This window comes from Rutilus rutilus (assembly GCF_951802725.1).
Source record: "Rutilus rutilus genome assembly, chromosome: 1".
Taxonomy (NCBI): Eukaryota; Metazoa; Chordata; class Actinopteri; order Cypriniformes; family Leuciscidae; genus Rutilus; species Rutilus rutilus.
In genome coordinates this window covers 29,876,034-29,894,699 of record NC_140209.1, presented here as the reverse complement: position 1 = coordinate 29,894,699, position 18,666 = coordinate 29,876,034, and the positions used below count along the sequence as shown (strand labels likewise).

General features: G+C 39.9%; 3 protein-coding genes across 6 annotated transcripts; all 3 read right to left on the bottom strand.

Annotated features, from left to right (window-relative positions):
* Window positions 1-1,229, bottom strand: LOC311286310 (extracellular superoxide dismutase [Cu-Zn]-like). 2 transcript variants are annotated; one of them, XM_084402451.1, is made up of 2 exons: window positions 1,018-1,229; window positions 1-784 (listed from the first exon to the last, which is right to left on the bottom strand). In XM_084402451.1, the coding sequence occupies exon 2, from the start codon at window positions 767-769 to the stop codon at window positions 119-121; it is 651 nt and encodes a 216-aa protein (XP_084258577.1). In that variant the 5' UTR covers window positions 770-784; window positions 1,018-1,229; the 3' UTR covers window positions 1-118. The 2 variants fall into 2 exon arrangements, with proteins under 2 accessions (XP_084258577.1, XP_084258578.1); XM_084402452.1 differs by having other exon boundaries at window positions 1,023-1,229.
* Window positions 1,230-7,256: 6,027 nt separating this feature from the next.
* On the bottom strand, window positions 7,257-8,485 carry LOC311306099 (extracellular superoxide dismutase [Cu-Zn]-like). 2 transcript variants are annotated; one of them, XM_084434293.1, is made up of 2 exons: window positions 8,274-8,485; window positions 7,257-8,040 (listed from the first exon to the last, which is right to left on the bottom strand). In XM_084434293.1, exon 2 carries the CDS (start codon window positions 8,023-8,025, stop codon window positions 7,375-7,377), a length of 651 nt encoding a protein of 216 aa, XP_084290419.1. In that variant the 5' UTR covers window positions 8,026-8,040; window positions 8,274-8,485; the 3' UTR covers window positions 7,257-7,374. The 2 variants fall into 2 exon arrangements, with proteins under 2 accessions (XP_084290419.1, XP_084290420.1); XM_084434294.1 differs by having other exon boundaries at window positions 8,279-8,485.
* Window positions 8,486-14,542: 6,057 nt separating this feature from the next.
* On the bottom strand, window positions 14,543-15,771 carry LOC311276519 (extracellular superoxide dismutase [Cu-Zn]-like). 2 transcript variants are annotated; one of them, XM_084386218.1, is made up of 2 exons: window positions 15,560-15,771; window positions 14,543-15,326 (listed from the first exon to the last, which is right to left on the bottom strand). In XM_084386218.1, the coding sequence occupies exon 2, from the start codon at window positions 15,309-15,311 to the stop codon at window positions 14,661-14,663; it is 651 nt and encodes a 216-aa protein (XP_084242344.1). In that variant the 5' UTR covers window positions 15,312-15,326; window positions 15,560-15,771; the 3' UTR covers window positions 14,543-14,660. The 2 variants fall into 2 exon arrangements, with proteins under 2 accessions (XP_084242344.1, XP_084242345.1); XM_084386219.1 differs by having other exon boundaries at window positions 15,565-15,771.
* Between the last annotated feature and the right edge of the window lie 2,895 nt (window positions 15,772-18,666).

Genomic DNA, 18,666 nt, shown 5'->3' with positions numbered 1-18,666 from the left:
TTCAGGTTATGAAATATACTTTAATGTAGGACACATACAAAGAATACACAAGGAAAAATCATGATTATCCTATTTGAATCTGCCCTTCCACCATATCCGACTCCCTCATCTTTGACTCTCAGTTCCTTTCTCTACATTTTTTCTTGGGGAGCGCTTGAGTCTTCTGCCACAGACTTGGAGTAGTAATACCAATCACACCGAGAGCAATTATCTCTCCAGCATTCCCACTAAGTTTACTCTCCTCATCTGAACCCATTCCCAGATCATCCTCCTTCTCATGAACCGCCACCGCACGTCCCAGAATGGAATAAGGCCCAAAGAGCTTGGCGTCTGGAAGCGTCAGGAACTGCCTTATAACTCCTTTCTCGGAAGCAAAGTTGCCCAGGTCTCCAGGATGAGGGTGGTCAACGCCGTTTGGATTATAATGAGGACCAACAGTGATGCAGCCTTGACTGAGGTCTCCATACTGATGGATGTGCATGGCACGCTCTTGAGGATCGATGGCAGGCAAACCACGGAGGTTGATTTTCACTTCTAAATCTCCATTGGGGAAGACCTGCTTGAAGAGGATTTGCCCAAAGATCTTTGGCTGGTTACGTGGCAAATTGGGGCTGGGAGTTACTTCACAAGTGGCATAGATTGTGTTGTCGAACTCCACGACTTCCGGCTGTGGAGCTTCAGGCAAACAAACTGGAGGTTTGGAGAACTCTCCTCCTTGTATATGCAGCACCAGCAATATCAGAGGGAATATTAGGATGATTTTCTCCATGTTGATCTTTAAAGCCTACAGTGAAGAGTGAATTCAGTGAAATCATGCCGTTTGGTTTAAGAATAATATTTTTGATAAAAGGTCAAAGCTTTGTTGCAGGGAGCTTTGAGAATGAAAGTTGCATTAGGTAATATAGCACAATACTTTTGCTTAAACTAACTTTTTTTAGTTGTACTAAATCAAGTCAGTTGATGGAGAAAATGGAATGGAGAAAAAAAAACAAGCCTAAAACAGCAAAGGTGCATTACCGTACAGCTGAAAAGTTGTCCTCAATCCGTGTGGAGCCTGAATATTGCAGTCACAAAAATACTACAACGCTTAATCCGTGTGCAGTCCTGACCTGGGGTTGAGAGAATGTTCCTTTTCAATCACACTTTCGGCTGCTCTTATAGGAACTCATGTTGAGCTACAAGTTAACCATGATAGTCTGTTAGTCACTAATTAAGTTCACCTGTGTTTCATTTAGCTCCCTTTGTTTGCCTGTTTATATATAGCACTCAGTTTATTCAGTTCTTTGTCTTGCATTGCACAATGTGTTCTCCAGTGTTTTGTGTTTATTAAAAGAAGTACTGCTATAGATTCCTCTTCTCTTCATTTGGTGGCTCATTTGTGACTCATTCATTCTTAGTGTACAATTCCACTTGACGTTCACGCTTGACACCACTTCTTATAGCAGATATTCATCAAACATAAGTGAATAGCTGACAGTTCTTCTTTTTCAAGAAACCATTTCTACAGACTCTGATGTACCAAGCCTGACAAGCCTATATTACACATGCAATTGGACTGTTATTTGCAGTTTTTTACGATTGCTATGACAGATTTTTCAATACTTTTAACAATTTTCCAAACACAGTTAGCACTACATCCGTCTGTGTAAGCTATCCTATTAACACATTTCTTGTTGCTTTAACACAAAATGCGTACAATTAACACAAATTTAAAATGCTTCTTTTACACACAAGCTCAAACAAGACCAAACCAATGGATTTTTACTGCCAAATTTACCAATGCTTTAACACTGTATGTCAGAACAGATAACACCATGTTCTAAACCTAACCTTACAGGCTAAAGTCAAGGTAAACAGCTGTTTACATTGTGAATTGAAACACAAATATATCCCCTGTATTTTATCCTATTGTTACTGAGAAACAGCTGATTGAATTATGCAAATATTATAAATCACAGCTGATTTCCATCTAGGAAACACACTCAGGTGTTGAGGTTCTTTCAATCGCATGACCATATGGTATACTGTAACCGTACATTCTATAAAGCACTCTGAGATGGGTCTTTTTTTATTGAATTTCTGCAGCAAAAGACCTAAACCCAACAAAACAAAAATGGAGAGAGGCTTCAAAAGAAACTGCAGTGCAAAACACAATCTATGATCAATACAATATACTGTCTGTTGTATAAGGGCATACCTGACACGTATACAATAATGCAGTTTCTGTAATTCCATCTGATGTTAGTGTTTTTATGACATTGTGCTATGATTGACTAAATCTTCCTGTTGGACGGCTATGTTACATATGTTAGTGTTTTGAAAAATGATTTGATTTTGAGACATGTTTGCAGTGTTTTGGTAGACATAGTGTATTATTGTATTTAGAAAATTAGTGTTGGAGTTTAGTTTACAATGTGTGATTTTGAGCATGAAATTAACTGTTTTGCCAATTGTGTGTTGTAGGTGTGTTGGTGCGTTAAGAGTTTAGGAAATTTGTTAAAAGTATTGAAAAAATTGTCATAGCGATTGTAAAAAACTGTACTTGTCTTTGAAGGCAGAAGTAAACATTTCTGAGGGAATGATTCTTCTATGGCATCGATGTTAAAATCCCCTTTTAGTAGATTGAAGGCAGGTAAGGTGGGACACTTGTCATTTAGATACAGTACCTAGATGTTTATTTCTTTTTATTACTTTTGTTAACTTTAAGGTCCAACTTTAATATTTCATTTTGAATACAGTTGATATGTGTTATTTGCAAGGTATATACCAATAAACATTTTGAGATCATGCACTCCAGACAAATTTCTTTTCAGGTAATGTGACCCATCCCTAATTTATCAAAAATGATCCTGGATCTTAAAAACACATGATTTATTAACACATCACACAAACATATTCCACAGCATATTTAACAGACCCAAAAGCACATAGATAGGCTATGATGAGTAATACTCATCAGTTCACTCAATGCATGTGTAAAGTTCAAAACAACTAGAACATGTTATGTTGACATGAAATTTTATGAAATTTGAATATCAGATATCTTAATGAACTCTACAACATATTACAAATGGAACTACAACACATGCAACAACAAATAGACTAACAAAAATTCAATAAGAGGAAACTTTTAAATGGTAACCATATTGTAAAACTTTTTTTCTGTCTGTTTTCTCTAAACACTGTAGATGAACTTAAATTGTGTCCATATTTTAAAGCGTTATATTCTGCATCTACATTTTAATAATAATAATAATAATAATAATAATAATTCGTTACATTTATATAGCGCTTTTCTGGGTACCAAAAGCACTTTACATGGAAGGGGGAATATCCTCAACCACCACCAATGTGCAGCATCCACCTGGATGATGCGACGGCAGCCATATTGGGCCAGAACGCCCACCACACACCAGCTTAATGGTGGAGAGGAGACAGTGATGAAGCCAATCAGTATATGGGGATGATTAGGAGGCCATTATGGACAGAGGCCAAGGGGCAAATTTGGCCAGGATGCCGGGGTTACACCCCTACTCTTTTTCGAAGGACATCCTGGGATTTTTTAATGACCACAGAGAGTCAGGACCTCGGTTTTAACGTCTCATTGGAAGGATGGTGCTCTTTGACAGTATAGTGTCCCGATCGCTACACTGGAGCGTTAGGTCCCACATAGACCACGGGTGAGCACCCCCTGCTGGCCTCACTAACACCCCTTCCAGCAGCAACCTGGTTTTCTCAGGAGGTCTCCCATCCAGGTACTGACCAGGCTTGCACGCATAAGCGGAATTATGGAACTTGTCGTCATGCCGAAGGATCTAATAATGTTTATGGATGAGTGAATACATTGATGTTTTTAACATGACTGCGGTATGAAGCAGGTCGCGATTGCTAATGAGAGACAGATATCAGAGCCACATGCGAGTCCCGCCGCTATAAAGGAATAAGGACATTTCATTCTACCGATCTACCCGCGAGTGCTGAATTAATACTCACACATACCCCTTTTCCACCAGCATGAACCAGGTGCCAGTTCAGAGCCAGAGCTATTGCCAGTCCGGAGTTGGTTCGACTGACGAGCTCTCTAAGATCCGGTTTGCCTTTCCACAAGGTCACTGTATACATCTCATGTTGCCCAGCAACGCTAGCGTGGCAGCGCCAAACACAAACACACCAGGCTTGTTCTAGATGGTTCGGCTTCTCGCAGACCGATCGGCTCATGACATCAAAGCACTGCGAAAGCAATCCAAAAGCACAAGGACTCGGATGCTCTCCAAACACTCCCGCAGCTCCGATCGGTCCGTGCCGCTCCGATGCATCTCGAACAAGCCTTCCATCAACAATGGAGGTCGTTGCGTTACTATTGATGCTCATGGCTTTGCGAACCTACATCGGCATCCAAACACGGCGAATCCAACGTGTTCGTGCAGCTCGCCGTAACTTGCATAGACGGAGATTACAATCAAGCTGCTATTAGCTCGATTAGCTGCTATTTGAAAAATGGCGGTCACAAGTTTCTGTTCGTCTTGTTGGTCACGGTAACCCCGCCCCCAGCCCCTGACGCAAGCGGTTCTTACTTCTAGACCAGCAATGTTTTGGTGCTACTTAAGAACCACTTTTCCTGGTCCAGAGCTGGTGCTTTGGGTGTCGAAAAACAAAGAACCGATTTGAAACTAGGCTCTAGCTCCGAACCAGCACCAGCACTGCCTTGGTGGAAAAGGGTTAACAAGTCAGTTTATTTGGCGAATTAAACTTGTGAGGTAACGCAGCGCTGTTTCACTTGGTCTACACTATCACACTAAACTGCATTTGAGTGTATTGAAAGTTATAATGTTATTCTATGCGTTTGTTTGTCTGTATGAGACTAGCAGTAAGCTAGATGAACATTAGAATAACATACTGATCATATTCTAACATTTCATCATGTTGAGCTATATGACATTGATTAGTTTTATGTACATTTGCTCAACTGTCTAATAAAGTACATGCAAGACGTCTCTGTCAAGTCGAAGTTTGTCACGGACGTGGAGCTCTCGGCATCTCGAAAACACCACGCCGATATTGATCCTCGTTTTAGTTCTCCTTTTGTCCCAAAGTCTGCTTGCCATGGTCCATAATGTTTGAACGAAACAACTCCATGAGCGTGCCGCTAGACGTAACGCAGTTGTCGCCATGGTTACTATGGCAGTACGAGCGGAAACCAGGGATAACGCGGATATTACGTCACTGACAGGCGACAAGTGAACATGGACGAGCCATTATCAGGGGTTCAAGCACGAAGTGCTGAAACCCTATTGTAATTGTTAGGGTTTTTATTATTATTATCCCGCCGTAAAACTGATCATGCAGCCCAAACCGTAAATGCTGGAGTCTTGAAACTTGGCCAAATGGTAGTCCTCAATTTGGGGAGAACCTATCAAAGTATGACCCCGATTGGCCAATAGGTGGCGCTACAGCAAGCAAAAGTATGAAATTGTTCATAACTCCTAGACGGTTTGTCCTAGACTCAAGCGTCTTATTCTGCCATCTTGATTTTTGTCCAAAACCTACTTCTGCGAACTAGTCCCAGGTTTTTTGCCCGACCGGAACCAAACCAGTGCAGAAAGATTCTCTGTAGACTGAATATCAATAATTATCGGAAAAAAGGTGAAATTTACATTCACGGTACATTCACGGTAAGGGGGGCCAAAACGTACGCTGTGGGCGGAGCCACTTTTACTAAAATGGCTATAACCCGAGAAGCAAATGAGATAGCTTCACCAAATTCGGTACACATATGTACGGGCTCAATATTTGGTCACAGTAAAAAAAAAAGATCGCGCCGACTGAACACTAGTAGGCGCTATAACATGAAAAAAAACTAAAAAGGGCTATGACCACCTGACCGTTAGTCCGATTGACTTGAAAATTGGTATGCAGCGTCTTGGTCGTATATGAGGACATTGGCGTATCTCAAAAAGCATGGCCGCCATCGGCCAATGAAGTTTGACTCGGTGGGCATGTTCAACTCATGGTCCTAGAGGTCTCTAAGAATTTTGAAAGAAATCGGCCACTAGTTGGCGCTAACGAGGTTTACGCCCTCTGTAATCACGTGGTGTTACACACATCCACACAATATGCATATCATTTGACAGATCTCCTCATCCTGAACAACTTTGCCTCAAGAACCACTGCTGTCAATCAAACCGTTCATTGAATATTCATGATTATGTCAAAAACCTACTTTTGCGAACTAGTCCTAGGTGTTTTCGCCCGATCGCAACCAAACCAGTCAAGGACAATTCTCTGGATCAATAATTATCAAAAAAAAGTTGAACTTTTGCATTTGGATGGCTATAACAGGGTCATTTAGAAAATGGGCGTGGCAAAATTCACTCGAAAGCCTATAAATCCTAAACGAAAACTCAGAACTTCACGAAAATTGGTGAGCATATGTGAAATAACATTGTAAACAAGCATGCACAATTTTATGGAGATCGGACCATAGGTGGCGCTATAACTGTTAAAAAGCTTTGAAAACCATATATTTCCCATGTTAAATTGGCTGGAAATGGTCTTTTCCATGTATGATGTCAGTGGTTAAATGGTTGCCAAATAAAACTTAGTCTTTTTATGCATTTGTGCTTAACGGCCTTAAACGCTTGAACCCCGATGAATGCTGCTTGCAGCTTTAATTTTAAATTGGAATATCTCTGAAATTAAAAATCTTTGAGAACTTTTGGGATACTGGAAGTACACAACTGCAGGAAAGATATCACACTTTGCAAGTGATTTTTGGTTATTTTATTACAAAAATCTTACATATTGTAGCTTTAAACACCTTCCAAGAAAACCAACACATTTAAAATCTTTTTTTTTTTCCCTGTTAACTGTAGTAACAAATTGTCAGAATAATATACCCATATGTTGACATTTAGCGAGAAACCTTATAATTTAGAAAATAAAATCTTATGTCAGAGGTTATGGCTACCTTCAACAATAAGGGTGTCCTCCCTTGAGATGTAGCCACACCCTCCAGTGTCATATTGCATCAACCAAAACCATTGTATCATTTAAAGAAATAGTGTAGCTTTAATTAAAGGCCATTGTCATGCTCTTAAAGTGTTGGACCCATTGAGCACAGTAAATCAAACTAAACGGCCCACTTTGCCTGCATTCACCCTACATTTATTTTTAAGAGTGCATTTACTATTGGAAGCTATGGCCAAAAAGCCTCTGAAAAGACCAAGAAAAAACACACAAAAAAAACCATAGGAATGTTCAGGTTATGAAATATACTTTAATGTAGGACACATACAAAGAATACACAAGGAAAAATCATGATTATCCTATTTGAATCTGCCCTTCCACCATATCCGACTCCCTCATCTTTGACTCTCAGTTCCTTTCTCTACATTTTTTCTTGGGGAGCGCTTGAGTCTTCTGCCACAGACTTGGAGTAGTAATACCAATCACACCGAGAGCAATTATCTCTCCAGCATTCCCACTAAGTTTACTCTCCTCATCTGAACCCATTCCCAGATCATCCTCCTTCTCATGAACCGCCACCGCACGTCCCAGAATGGAATAAGGCCCAAAGAGCTTGGCGTCTGGAAGCGTCAGGAACTGCCTTATAACTCCTTTCTCGGAAGCAAAGTTGCCCAGGTCTCCAGGATGAGGGTGGTCAACGCCGTTTGGATTATAATGAGGACCAACAGTGATGCAGCCTTGACTGAGGTCTCCATACTGATGGATGTGCATGGCACGCTCTTGAGGATCGATGGCAGGCAAACCACGGAGGTTGATTTTCACTTCTAAATCTCCATTGGGGAAGACCTGCTTGAAGAGGATTTGCCCAAAGATCTTTGGCTGGTTACGTGGCAAATTGGGGCTGGGAGTTACTTCACAAGTGGCATAGATTGTGTTGTCGAACTCCACGACTTCCGGCTGTGGAGCTTCAGGCAAACAAACTGGAGGTTTGGAGAACTCTCCTCCTTGTATATGCAGCACCAGCAATATCAGAGGGAATATTAGGATGATTTTCTCCATGTTGATCTTTAAAGCCTACAGTGAAGAGTGAATTCAGTGAAATCATGCCGTTTGGTTTAAGAATAATATTTTTGATAAAAGGTCAAAGCTTTGTTGCAGGGAGCTTTGAGAATGAAAGTTGCATTAGGTAATATAGCACAATACTTTTGCTTAAACTAACTTTTTTTAGTTGTACTAAATCAAGTCAGTTGATGGAGAAAATGGAATGGAGAAAAAAAAACAAGCCTAAAACAGCAAAGGTGCATTACCGTACAGCTGAAAAGTTGTCCTCAATCCGTGTGGAGCCTGAATATTGCAGTCACAAAAATACTACAACGCTTAATCCGTGTGCAGTCCTGACCTGGGGTTGAGAGAATGTTCCTTTTCAATCACACTTTCGGCTGCTCTTATAGGAACTCATGTTGAGCTACAAGTTAACCATGATAGTCTGTTAGTCACTAATTAAGTTCACCTGTGTTTCATTTAGCTCCCTTTGTTTGCCTGTTTATATATAGCACTCAGTTTATTCAGTTCTTTGTCTTGCATTGCACAATGTGTTCTCCAGTGTTTTGTGTTTATTAAAAGAAGTACTGCTATAGATTCCTCTTCTCTTCATTTGGTGGCTCATTTGTGACTCATTCATTCTTAGTGTACAATTCCACTTGACGTTCACGCTTGACACCACTTCTTATAGCAGATATTCATCAAACATAAGTGAATAGCTGACAGTTCTTCTTTTTCAAGAAACCATTTCTACAGACTCTGATGTACCAAGCCTGACAAGCCTATATTACACATGCAATTGGACTGTTATTTGCAGTTTTTTACGATTGCTATGACAGATTTTTCAATACTTTTAACAATTTTCCAAACACAGTTAGCACTACATCCGTCTGTGTAAGCTATCCTATTAACACATTTCTTGTTGCTTTAACACAAAATGCGTACAATTAACACAAATTTAAAATGCTTCTTTTACACACAAGCTCAAACAAGACCAAACCAATGGATTTTTACTGCCAAATTTACCAATGCTTTAACACTGTATGTCAGAACAGATAACACCATGTTCTAAACCTAACCTTACAGGCTAAAGTCAAGGTAAACAGCTGTTTACATTGTGAATTGAAACACAAATATATCCCCTGTATTTTATCCTATTGTTACTGAGAAACAGCTGATTGAATTATGCAAATATTATAAATCACAGCTGATTTCCATCTAGGAAACACACTCAGGTGTTGAGGTTCTTTCAATCGCATGACCATATGGTATACTGTAACCGTACATTCTATAAAGCACTCTGAGATGGGTCTTTTTTTATTGAATTTCTGCAGCAAAAGACCTAAACCCAACAAAACAAAAATGGAGAGAGGCTTCAAAAGAAACTGCAGTGCAAAACACAATCTATGATCAATACAATATACTGTCTGTTGTATAAGGGCATACCTGACACGTATACAATAATGCAGTTTCTGTAATTCCATCTGATGTTAGTGTTTTTATGACATTGTGCTATGATTGACTAAATCTTCCTGTTGGACGGCTATGTTACATATGTTAGTGTTTTGAAAAATGATTTGATTTTGAGACATGTTTGCAGTGTTTTGGTAGACATAGTGTATTATTGTATTTAGAAAATTAGTGTTGGAGTTTAGTTTACAATGTGTGATTTTGAGCATGAAATTAACTGTTTTGCCAATTGTGTGTTGTAGGTGTGTTGGTGCGTTAAGAGTTTAGGAAATTTGTTAAAAGTATTGAAAAAATTGTCATAGCGATTGTAAAAAACTGTACTTGTCTTTGAAGGCAGAAGTAAACATTTCTGAGGGAATGATTCTTCTATGGCATCGATGTTAAAATCCCCTTTTAGTAGATTGAAGGCAGGTAAGGTGGGACACTTGTCATTTAGATACAGTACCTAGATGTTTATTTCTTTTTATTACTTTTGTTAACTTTAAGGTCCAACTTTAATATTTCATTTTGAATACAGTTGATATGTGTTATTTGCAAGGTATATACCAATAAACATTTTGAGATCATGCACTCCAGACAAATTTCTTTTCAGGTAATGTGACCCATCCCTAATTTATCAAAAATGATCCTGGATCTTAAAAACACATGATTTATTAACACATCACACAAACATATTCCACAGCATATTTAACAGACCCAAAAGCACATAGATAGGCTATGATGAGTAATACTCATCAGTTCACTCAATGCATGTGTAAAGTTCAAAACAACTAGAACATGTTATGTTGACATGAAATTTTATGAAATTTGAATATCAGATATCTTAATGAACTCTACAACATATTACAAATGGAACTACAACACATGCAACAACAAATAGACTAACAAAAATTCAATAAGAGGAAACTTTTAAATGGTAACCATATTGTAAAACTTTTTTTCTGTCTGTTTTCTCTAAACACTGTAGATGAACTTAAATTGTGTCCATATTTTAAAGCGTTATATTCTGCATCTACATTTTAATAATAATAATAATAATAATAATAATTCGTTACATTTATATAGCGCTTTTCTGGGTACCAAAAGCACTTTACATGGAAGGGGGAATATCCTCAACCACCACCAATGTGCAGCATCCACCTGGATGATGCGACGGCAGCCATATTGGGCCAGAACGCCCACCACACACCAGCTTAATGGTGGAGAGGAGACAGTGATGAAGCCAATCAGTATATGGGGATGATTAGGAGGCCATTATGGACAGAGGCCAAGGGGCAAATTTGGCCAGGATGCCGGGGTTACACCCCTACTCTTTTTCGAAGGACATCCTGGGATTTTTTAATGACCACAGAGAGTCAGGACCTCGGTTTTAACGTCTCATTGGAAGGATGGTGCTCTTTGACAGTATAGTGTCCCGATCGCTACACTGGAGCGTTAGGTCCCACATAGACCACGGGTGAGCACCCCCTGCTGGCCTCACTAACACCCCTTCCAGCAGCAACCTGGTTTTCTCAGGAGGTCTCCCATCCAGGTACTGACCAGGCTTGCTAACCTCTTACAATAACAAAGGTGTAGGTTGATGACGCATAAGCGGAATTATGGAACTTGTCGTCATGCCGAAGGATCTAATAATGTTTATGGATGAGTGAATACATTGATGTTTTTAACATGACTGCGGTATGAAGCAGGTCGCGATTGCTAATGAGAGACAGATATCAGAGCCACATGCGAGTCCCGCCGCTATAAAGGAATAAGGACATTTCATTCTACCGATCTACCCGCGAGTGCTGAATTAATACTCACACATACCCCTTTTCCACCAGCATGAACCAGGTGCCAGTTCAGAGCCAGAGCTATTGCCAGTCCGGAGTTGGTTCGACTGACGAGCTCTCTAAGATCCGGTTTGCCTTTCCACAAGGTCACTGTATACATCTCATGTTGCCCAGCAACGCTAGCGTGGCAGCGCCAAACACAAACACACCAGGCTTGTTCTAGATGGTTCGGCTTCTCGCAGACCGATCGGCTCATGACATCAAAGCACTGCGAAAGCAATCCAAAAGCACAAGGACTCGGATGCTCTCCAAACACTCCCGCAGCTCCGATCGGTCCGTGCCGCTCCGATGCATCTCGAACAAGCCTTCCATCAACAATGGAGGTCGTTGCGTTACTATTGATGCTCATGGCTTTGCGAACCTACATCGGCATCCAAACACGGCGAATCCAACGTGTTCGTGCAGCTCGCCGTAACTTGCATAGACGGAGATTACAATCAAGCTGCTATTAGCTCGATTAGCTGCTATTTGAAAAATGGCGGTCACAAGTTTCTGTTCGTCTTGTTGGTCACGGTAACCCCGCCCCCAGCCCCTGACGCAAGCGGTTCTTACTTCTAGACCAGCAATGTTTTGGTGCTACTTAAGAACCACTTTTCCTGGTCCAGAGCTGGTGCTTTGGGTGTCGAAAAACAAAGAACCGATTTGAAACTAGGCTCTAGCTCCGAACCAGCACCAGCACTGCCTTGGTGGAAAAGGGTTAACAAGTCAGTTTATTTGGCGAATTAAACTTGTGAGGGAACGCAGCGCTGTTTCACTTGGTCTACACTATCACACTAAACTGCATTTGAGTGTATTGAAAGTTATAATGTTATTCTATGCGTTTGTTTGTCTGTATGAGACTAGCAGTAAGCTAGATGAACATTAGAATAACATACTGATCATATTCTAACATTTCATCATGTTGAGCTATATGACATTGATTAGTTTTATGTACATTTGCTCAACTGTCTAATAAAGTACATGCAAGACGTCTCTGTCAAGTCGAAGTTTGTCACGGACGTGGAGCTCTCGGCATCTCGAAAACACCACGCCGATATTGATCCTCGTTTTAGTTCTCCTTTTGTCCCAAAGTCTGCTTGCCATGGTCCATAATGTTTGAACGAAACAACTCCATGAGCGTGCCGCTAGACGTAACGCAGTTGTCGCCATGGTTACTATGGCAGTACGAGCGGAAACCAGGGATAACGCGGATATTACGTCACTGACAGGCGACAAGTGAACATGGACGAGCCATTATCAGGGGTTCAAGCACGAAGTGCTGAAACCCTATTGTAATTGTTAGGGTTTTTATTATTATTATCCCGCCGTAAAACTGATCATGCAGCCCAAACCGTAAATGCTGGAGTCTTGAAACTTGGCCAAATGGTAGTCCTCAATTTGGGGAGAACCTATCAAAGTATGACCCCGATTGGCCAATAGGTGGCGCTACAGCAAGCAAAAGTATGAAATTGTTCATAACTCCTAGACGGTTTGTCCTAGACTCAAGCGTCTTATTCTGCCATCTTGATTTTTGTCCAAAACCTACTTCTGCGAACTAGTCCCAGGTTTTTTGCCCGACCGGAACCAAACCAGTGCAGAAAGATTCTCTGTAGACTGAATATCAATAATTATCGGAAAAAAGGTGAAATTTACATTCACGGTACATTCACGGTAAGGGGGGCCAAAACGTACGCTGTGGGCGGAGCCACTTTTACTAAAATGGCTATAACCCGAGAAGCAAATGAGATAGCTTCACCAAATTCGGTACACATATGTACGGGCTCAATATTTGGTCACAGTAAAAAAAAAAGATCGCGCCGACTGAACACTAGTAGGCGCTATAACATGAAAAAAAACTAAAAAGAGCTATGACCACCTGACCGTTAGTCCGATTGACTTGAAAATTGGTATGCAGCGTCTTGGTCGTATATGAGGACATTGGCGTATCTCAAAAAGCATGGCCGCCATCGGCCAATGAAGTTTGACTCGGTGGGCATGTTCAACTCATGGTCCTAGAGGTCTCTAAGAATTTTGAAAGAAATCGGCCACTAGTTGGCGCTAACGAGGTTTACGCCCTCTGTAATCACGTGGTGTTACACACATCCACACAATATGCATATCATTTGACAGATCTCCTCATCCTGAACAACTTTGCCTCAAGAACCACTGCTGTCAATCAAACCGTTCATTGAATATTCATGATTATGTCAAAAACCTACTTTTGCGAACTAGTCCTAGGTGTTTTCGCCCGATCGCAACCAAACCAGTCAAGGACAATTCTCTGGATCAATAATTATCAAAAAAAAGTTGAACTTTTGCATTTGGATGGCTATAACAGGGTCATTTAGAAAATGGGCGTGGCAAAATTCACTCGAAAGCCTATAAATCCTAAACGAAAACTCAGAACTTCACGAAAATTGGTGAGCATATGTGAAATAACATTGTAAACAAGCATGCACAATTTTATGGAGATCGGACCATAGGTGGCGCTATAACTGTTAAAAAGCTTTGAAAACCATATATTTCCCATGTTAAATTGGCTGGAAATGGTCTTTTCCATGTATGATGTCAGTGGTTAAATGGTTGCCAAATAAAACTTAGTCTTTTTATGCATTTGTGCTTAACAGCCTTAAACGCTTGAACCCCGATGAATGCTGCTTGCAGCTTTAATTTAAAATTGGAATTTCTCTGAAATTAAAAATCTTTGAGAACTTTTGGGATACTGGAAGTACACAACTGCAGGAAAGATATCACACTTTGCAAGTGATTTTTGGTTATTTTATTACAAAAATCTTACATATTGTAGCTTTAAACACCTTCCAAGAAAACCAACACATTTAAAATCTTTTTTTTTTCCCTGTTAACTGTAGTAACAAATTGTCAGAATAATATACCCATATGTTGACATTTAGCGAGAAACCTTATAATTTAGAAAATAAAATCTTATGTCAGAGGTTATGGCTACCTTCAACAATAAGGGTGTCCTCCCTTGAGATGTAGCCACACCCTCCAGTGTCATATTGCATCAACCAAAACCATTGTATCATTTAAAGAAATAGTGTAGCTTTAATTAAAGGCCATTGTCATGCTCTTAAAGTGTTGGACCCATTGAGCACAGTAAATCAAACTAAACGGCCCACTTTGCCTGCATTCACCCTACATTTATTTTTAAGAGTGCATTTACTATTGGAAGCTATGGCCAAAAAGCCTCTGAAAAGACCAAGAAAAAACACACAAAAAAAACCATAGGAATGTTCAGGTTATGAAATATACTTTAATGTAGGACACATACAAAGAATACACAAGGAAAAATCATGATTATCCTATTTGAATCTGCCCTTCCACCATATCCGACTCCCTCATCTTTGACTCTCAGTTCCTTTCTCTACATTTTTTCTTGGGGAGCGCTTGAGTCTTCTGCCACAGACTTGGAGTAGTAATACCAATCACACCGAGAGCAATTATCTCTCCAGCATTCCCACTAAGTTTACTCTCCTCATCTGAACCCATTCCCAGATCATCCTCCTTCTCATGAACCGCCACCGCACGTCCCAGAATGGAATAAGGCCCAAAGAGCTTGGCGTCTGGAAGCGTCAGGAACTGCCTTATAACTCCTTTCTCGGAAGCAAAGTTGCCCAGGTCTCCAGGATGAGGGTGGTCAACGCCGTTTGGATTATAATGAGGACCAACAGTGATGCAGCCTTGACTGAGGTCTCCATACTGATGGATGTGCATGGCACGCTCTTGAGGATCGATGGCAGGCAAACCACGGAGGTTGATTTTCACTTCTAAATCTCCATTGGGGAAGACCTGCTTGAAGAGGATTTGCCCAAAGATCTTTGGCTGGTTACGTGGCAAATTGGGGCTGGGAGTTACTTCACAAGTGGCATAGATTGTGTTGTCGAACTCCACGACTTCCGGCTGTGGAGCTTCAGGCAAACAAACTGGAGGTTTGGAGAACTCTCCTCCTTGTATATGCAGCACCAGCAATATCAGAGGGAATATTAGGATGATTTTCTCCATGTTGATCTTTAAAGCCTACAGTGAAGAGTGAATTCAGTGAAATCATGCCGTTTGGTTTAAGAATAATATTTTTGATAAAAGGTCAAAGCTTTGTTGCAGGGAGCTTTGAGAATGAAAGTTGCATTAGGTAATATAGCACAATACTTTTGCTTAAACTAACTTTTTTTAGTTGTACTAAATCAAGTCAGTTGATGGAGAAAATGGAATGGAGAAAAAAAAACAAGCCTAAAACAGCAAAGGTGCATTACCGTACAGCTGAAAAGTTGTCCTCAATCCGTGTGGAGCCTGAATATTGCAGTCACAAAAATACTACAACGCTTAATCCGTGTGCAGTCCTGACCTGGGGTTGAGAGAATGTTCCTTTTCAATCACACTTTCGGCTGCTCTTATAGGAACTCATGTTGAGCTACAAGTTAACCATGATAGTCTGTTAGTCACTAATTAAGTTCACCTGTGTTTCATTTAGCTCCCTTTGTTTGCCTGTTTATATATAGCACTCAGTTTATTCAGTTCTTTGTCTTGCATTGCACAATGTGTTCTCCAGTGTTTTGTGTTTATTAAAAGAAGTACTGCTATAGATTCCTCTTCTCTTCATTTGGTGGCTCATTTGTGACTCATTCATTCTTAGTGTACAATTCCACTTGACGTTCACGCTTGACACCACTTCTTATAGCAGATATTCATCAAACATAAGTGAATAGCTGACAGTTCTTCTTTTTCAAGAAACCATTTCTACAGACTCTGATGTACCAAGCCTGACAAGCCTATATTACACATGCAATTGGACTGTTATTTGCAGTTTTTTACGATTGCTATGACAGATTTTTCAATACTTTTAACAATTTTCCAAACACAGTTAGCACTACATCCGTCTGTGTAAGCTATCCTATTAACACATTTCTTGTTGCTTTAACACAAAATGCGTACAATTAACACAAATTTAAAATGCTTCTTTTACACACAAGCTCAAACAAGACCAAACCAATGGATTTTTACTGCCAAATTTACCAATGCTTTAACACTGTATGTCAGAACAGATAACACCATGTTCTAAACCTAACCTTACAGGCTAAAGTCAAGGTAAACAGCTGTTTACATTGTGAATTGAAACACAAATATATCCCCTGTATTTTATCCTATTGTTACTGAGAAACAGCTGATTGAATTATGCAAATATTATAAATCACAGCTGATTTCCATCTAGGAAACACACTCAGGTGTTGAGGTTCTTTCAATCGCATGACCATATGGTATACTGTAACCGTACATTCTATAAAGCACTCTGAGATGGGTCTTTTTTTATTGAATTTCTGCAGCAAAAGACCTAAACCCAACAAAACAAAAATGGAGAGAGGCTTCAAAAGAAACTGCAGTGCAAAACACAATCTATGATCAATACAATATACTGTCTGTTGTATAAGGGCATACCTGACACGTATACAATAATGCAGTTTCTGTAATTCCATCTGATGTTAGTGTTTTTATGACATTGTGCTATGATTGACTAAATCTTCCTGTTGGACGGCTATGTTACATATGTTAGTGTTTTGAAAAATGATTTGATTTTGAGACATGTTTGCAGTGTTTTGGTAGACATAGTGTATTATTGTATTTAGAAAATTAGTGTTGGAGTTTAGTTTACAATGTGTGATTTTGAGCATGAAATTAACTGTTTTGCCAATTGTGTGTTGTAGGTGTGTTGGTGCGTTAAGAGTTTAGGAAATTTGTTAAAAGTATTGAAAAAATTGTCATAGCGATTGTAAAAAACTGTACTTGTCTTTGAAGGCAGAAGTAAACATTTCTGAGGGAATGATTCTTCTATGGCATCGATGTTAAAATCCCCTTTTAGTAGATTGAATGCAGGTAAGGTGGGACACTTGTCATTTAGATACAGTACCTAGATGTTTATTTCTTTTTATTACTTTTGTTAACTTTAAGGTCCAACTTTAATATTTCATTTTGAATACAGTTGATATGTGTTATTTGCAAGGTATATACCAATAAACATTTTGAGATCATGCACTCCAGACAAATTTCTTTTCAGGTAATGTGACCCATCCCTAATTTATCAAAAATGATCCTGGATCTTAAAAACACATGATTTATTAACACATCACACAAACATATTCCACAGCATATTTAACAGACCCAAAAGCACATAGATAGGCTATGATGAGTAATACTCATCAGTTCACTCAATGCATGTGTAAAGTTCAAAACAACTAGAACATGTTATGTTGACATGAAATTTTATGAAATTTGAATATCAGATATCTTAATGAACTCTACAACATATTACAAATGGAACTACAACACATGCAACAACAAATAGACTAACAAAAATTCAATAAGAGGAAACTTTTAAATGGTAACCATATTGTAAAACTTTTTTTCTGTCTGTTTTCTCTAAACACTGTAGATGAACTTAAATTGTGTCCATATTTTAAAGCGTTATATTCTGCATCTACATTTTAATAATAATAATAATAATAATTCGTTACATTTATATAGCGCTTTTCTGGGTACCAAAAGCACTTTACATGGAAGGGGGAATATCCTCAACCACCACCAATGTGCAGCATCCACCTGGATGATGCGACGGCAGCCATATTGGGCCAGAACGCCCACCACACACCAGCTTAATGGTGGAGAGGAGACAGTGATGAAGCCAATCAGTATATGGGGATGATTAGGAGGCCATTATGGACAGAGGCCAAGGGGCAAATTTGGCCAGGATGCCGGGGTTACACCCCTACTCTTTTTCGAAGGACATCCTGGGATTTTTTAATGACCACAGAGAGTCAGGACCTCGGTTTTAACGTCTCATTGGAAGGATGGTGCTCTTTGACAGTATAGTGTCCCGATCGCTACACTGGAGCGTTAGGTCCCACATAGACCACGGGTGAGCACCCCCTGCTGGCCTCACTAACACCCCTTCCAGCAGCAACCTGGTTTTCTCAGGAGGTCTCCCATCCAGGTACTGACCAGGCTTGCTAACCTCTTACAATAACAAAGGTGTAGGTTGATGACGCATAAGCGGAATTATGGAACTTGTCGTCATGCCGAAGGATCTAATAATGTTTATGGATGAGTGAATACATTGATGTTTTTAACATGACTGCGGTATGAAGCAGGTCGCGATTGCTAATGAGAGACAGATATCAGAGCCACATGCGAGTCCCGCCGCTATAAAGGAATAAGGACATTTCATTCTACCGATCTACCCGCGAGTGCTGAATTAATACTCACACATACCCCTTTTCCACCAGCATGAACCAGGTGCCAGTTCAGAGCCAGAGCTATTGCCAGTCCGGAGTTGGTTCGACTGACGAGCTCTCTAAGATCCGGTTTGCCT

What these genes read in the sequence shown, in the direction of transcription:
- LOC311306099 (XM_084434293.1), bottom strand. Translation starts at nt 8,025, where the DNA reads ATGGAGAAAATCATCCTAATATTCCCTCTGATATTGCTGGTGCTGCAT.
- LOC311286310 (XM_084402451.1), bottom strand. Translation starts at nt 769, where the DNA reads ATGGAGAAAATCATCCTAATATTCCCTCTGATATTGCTGGTGCTGCAT.
- LOC311276519 (XM_084386218.1), bottom strand. Translation starts at nt 15,311, where the DNA reads ATGGAGAAAATCATCCTAATATTCCCTCTGATATTGCTGGTGCTGCAT.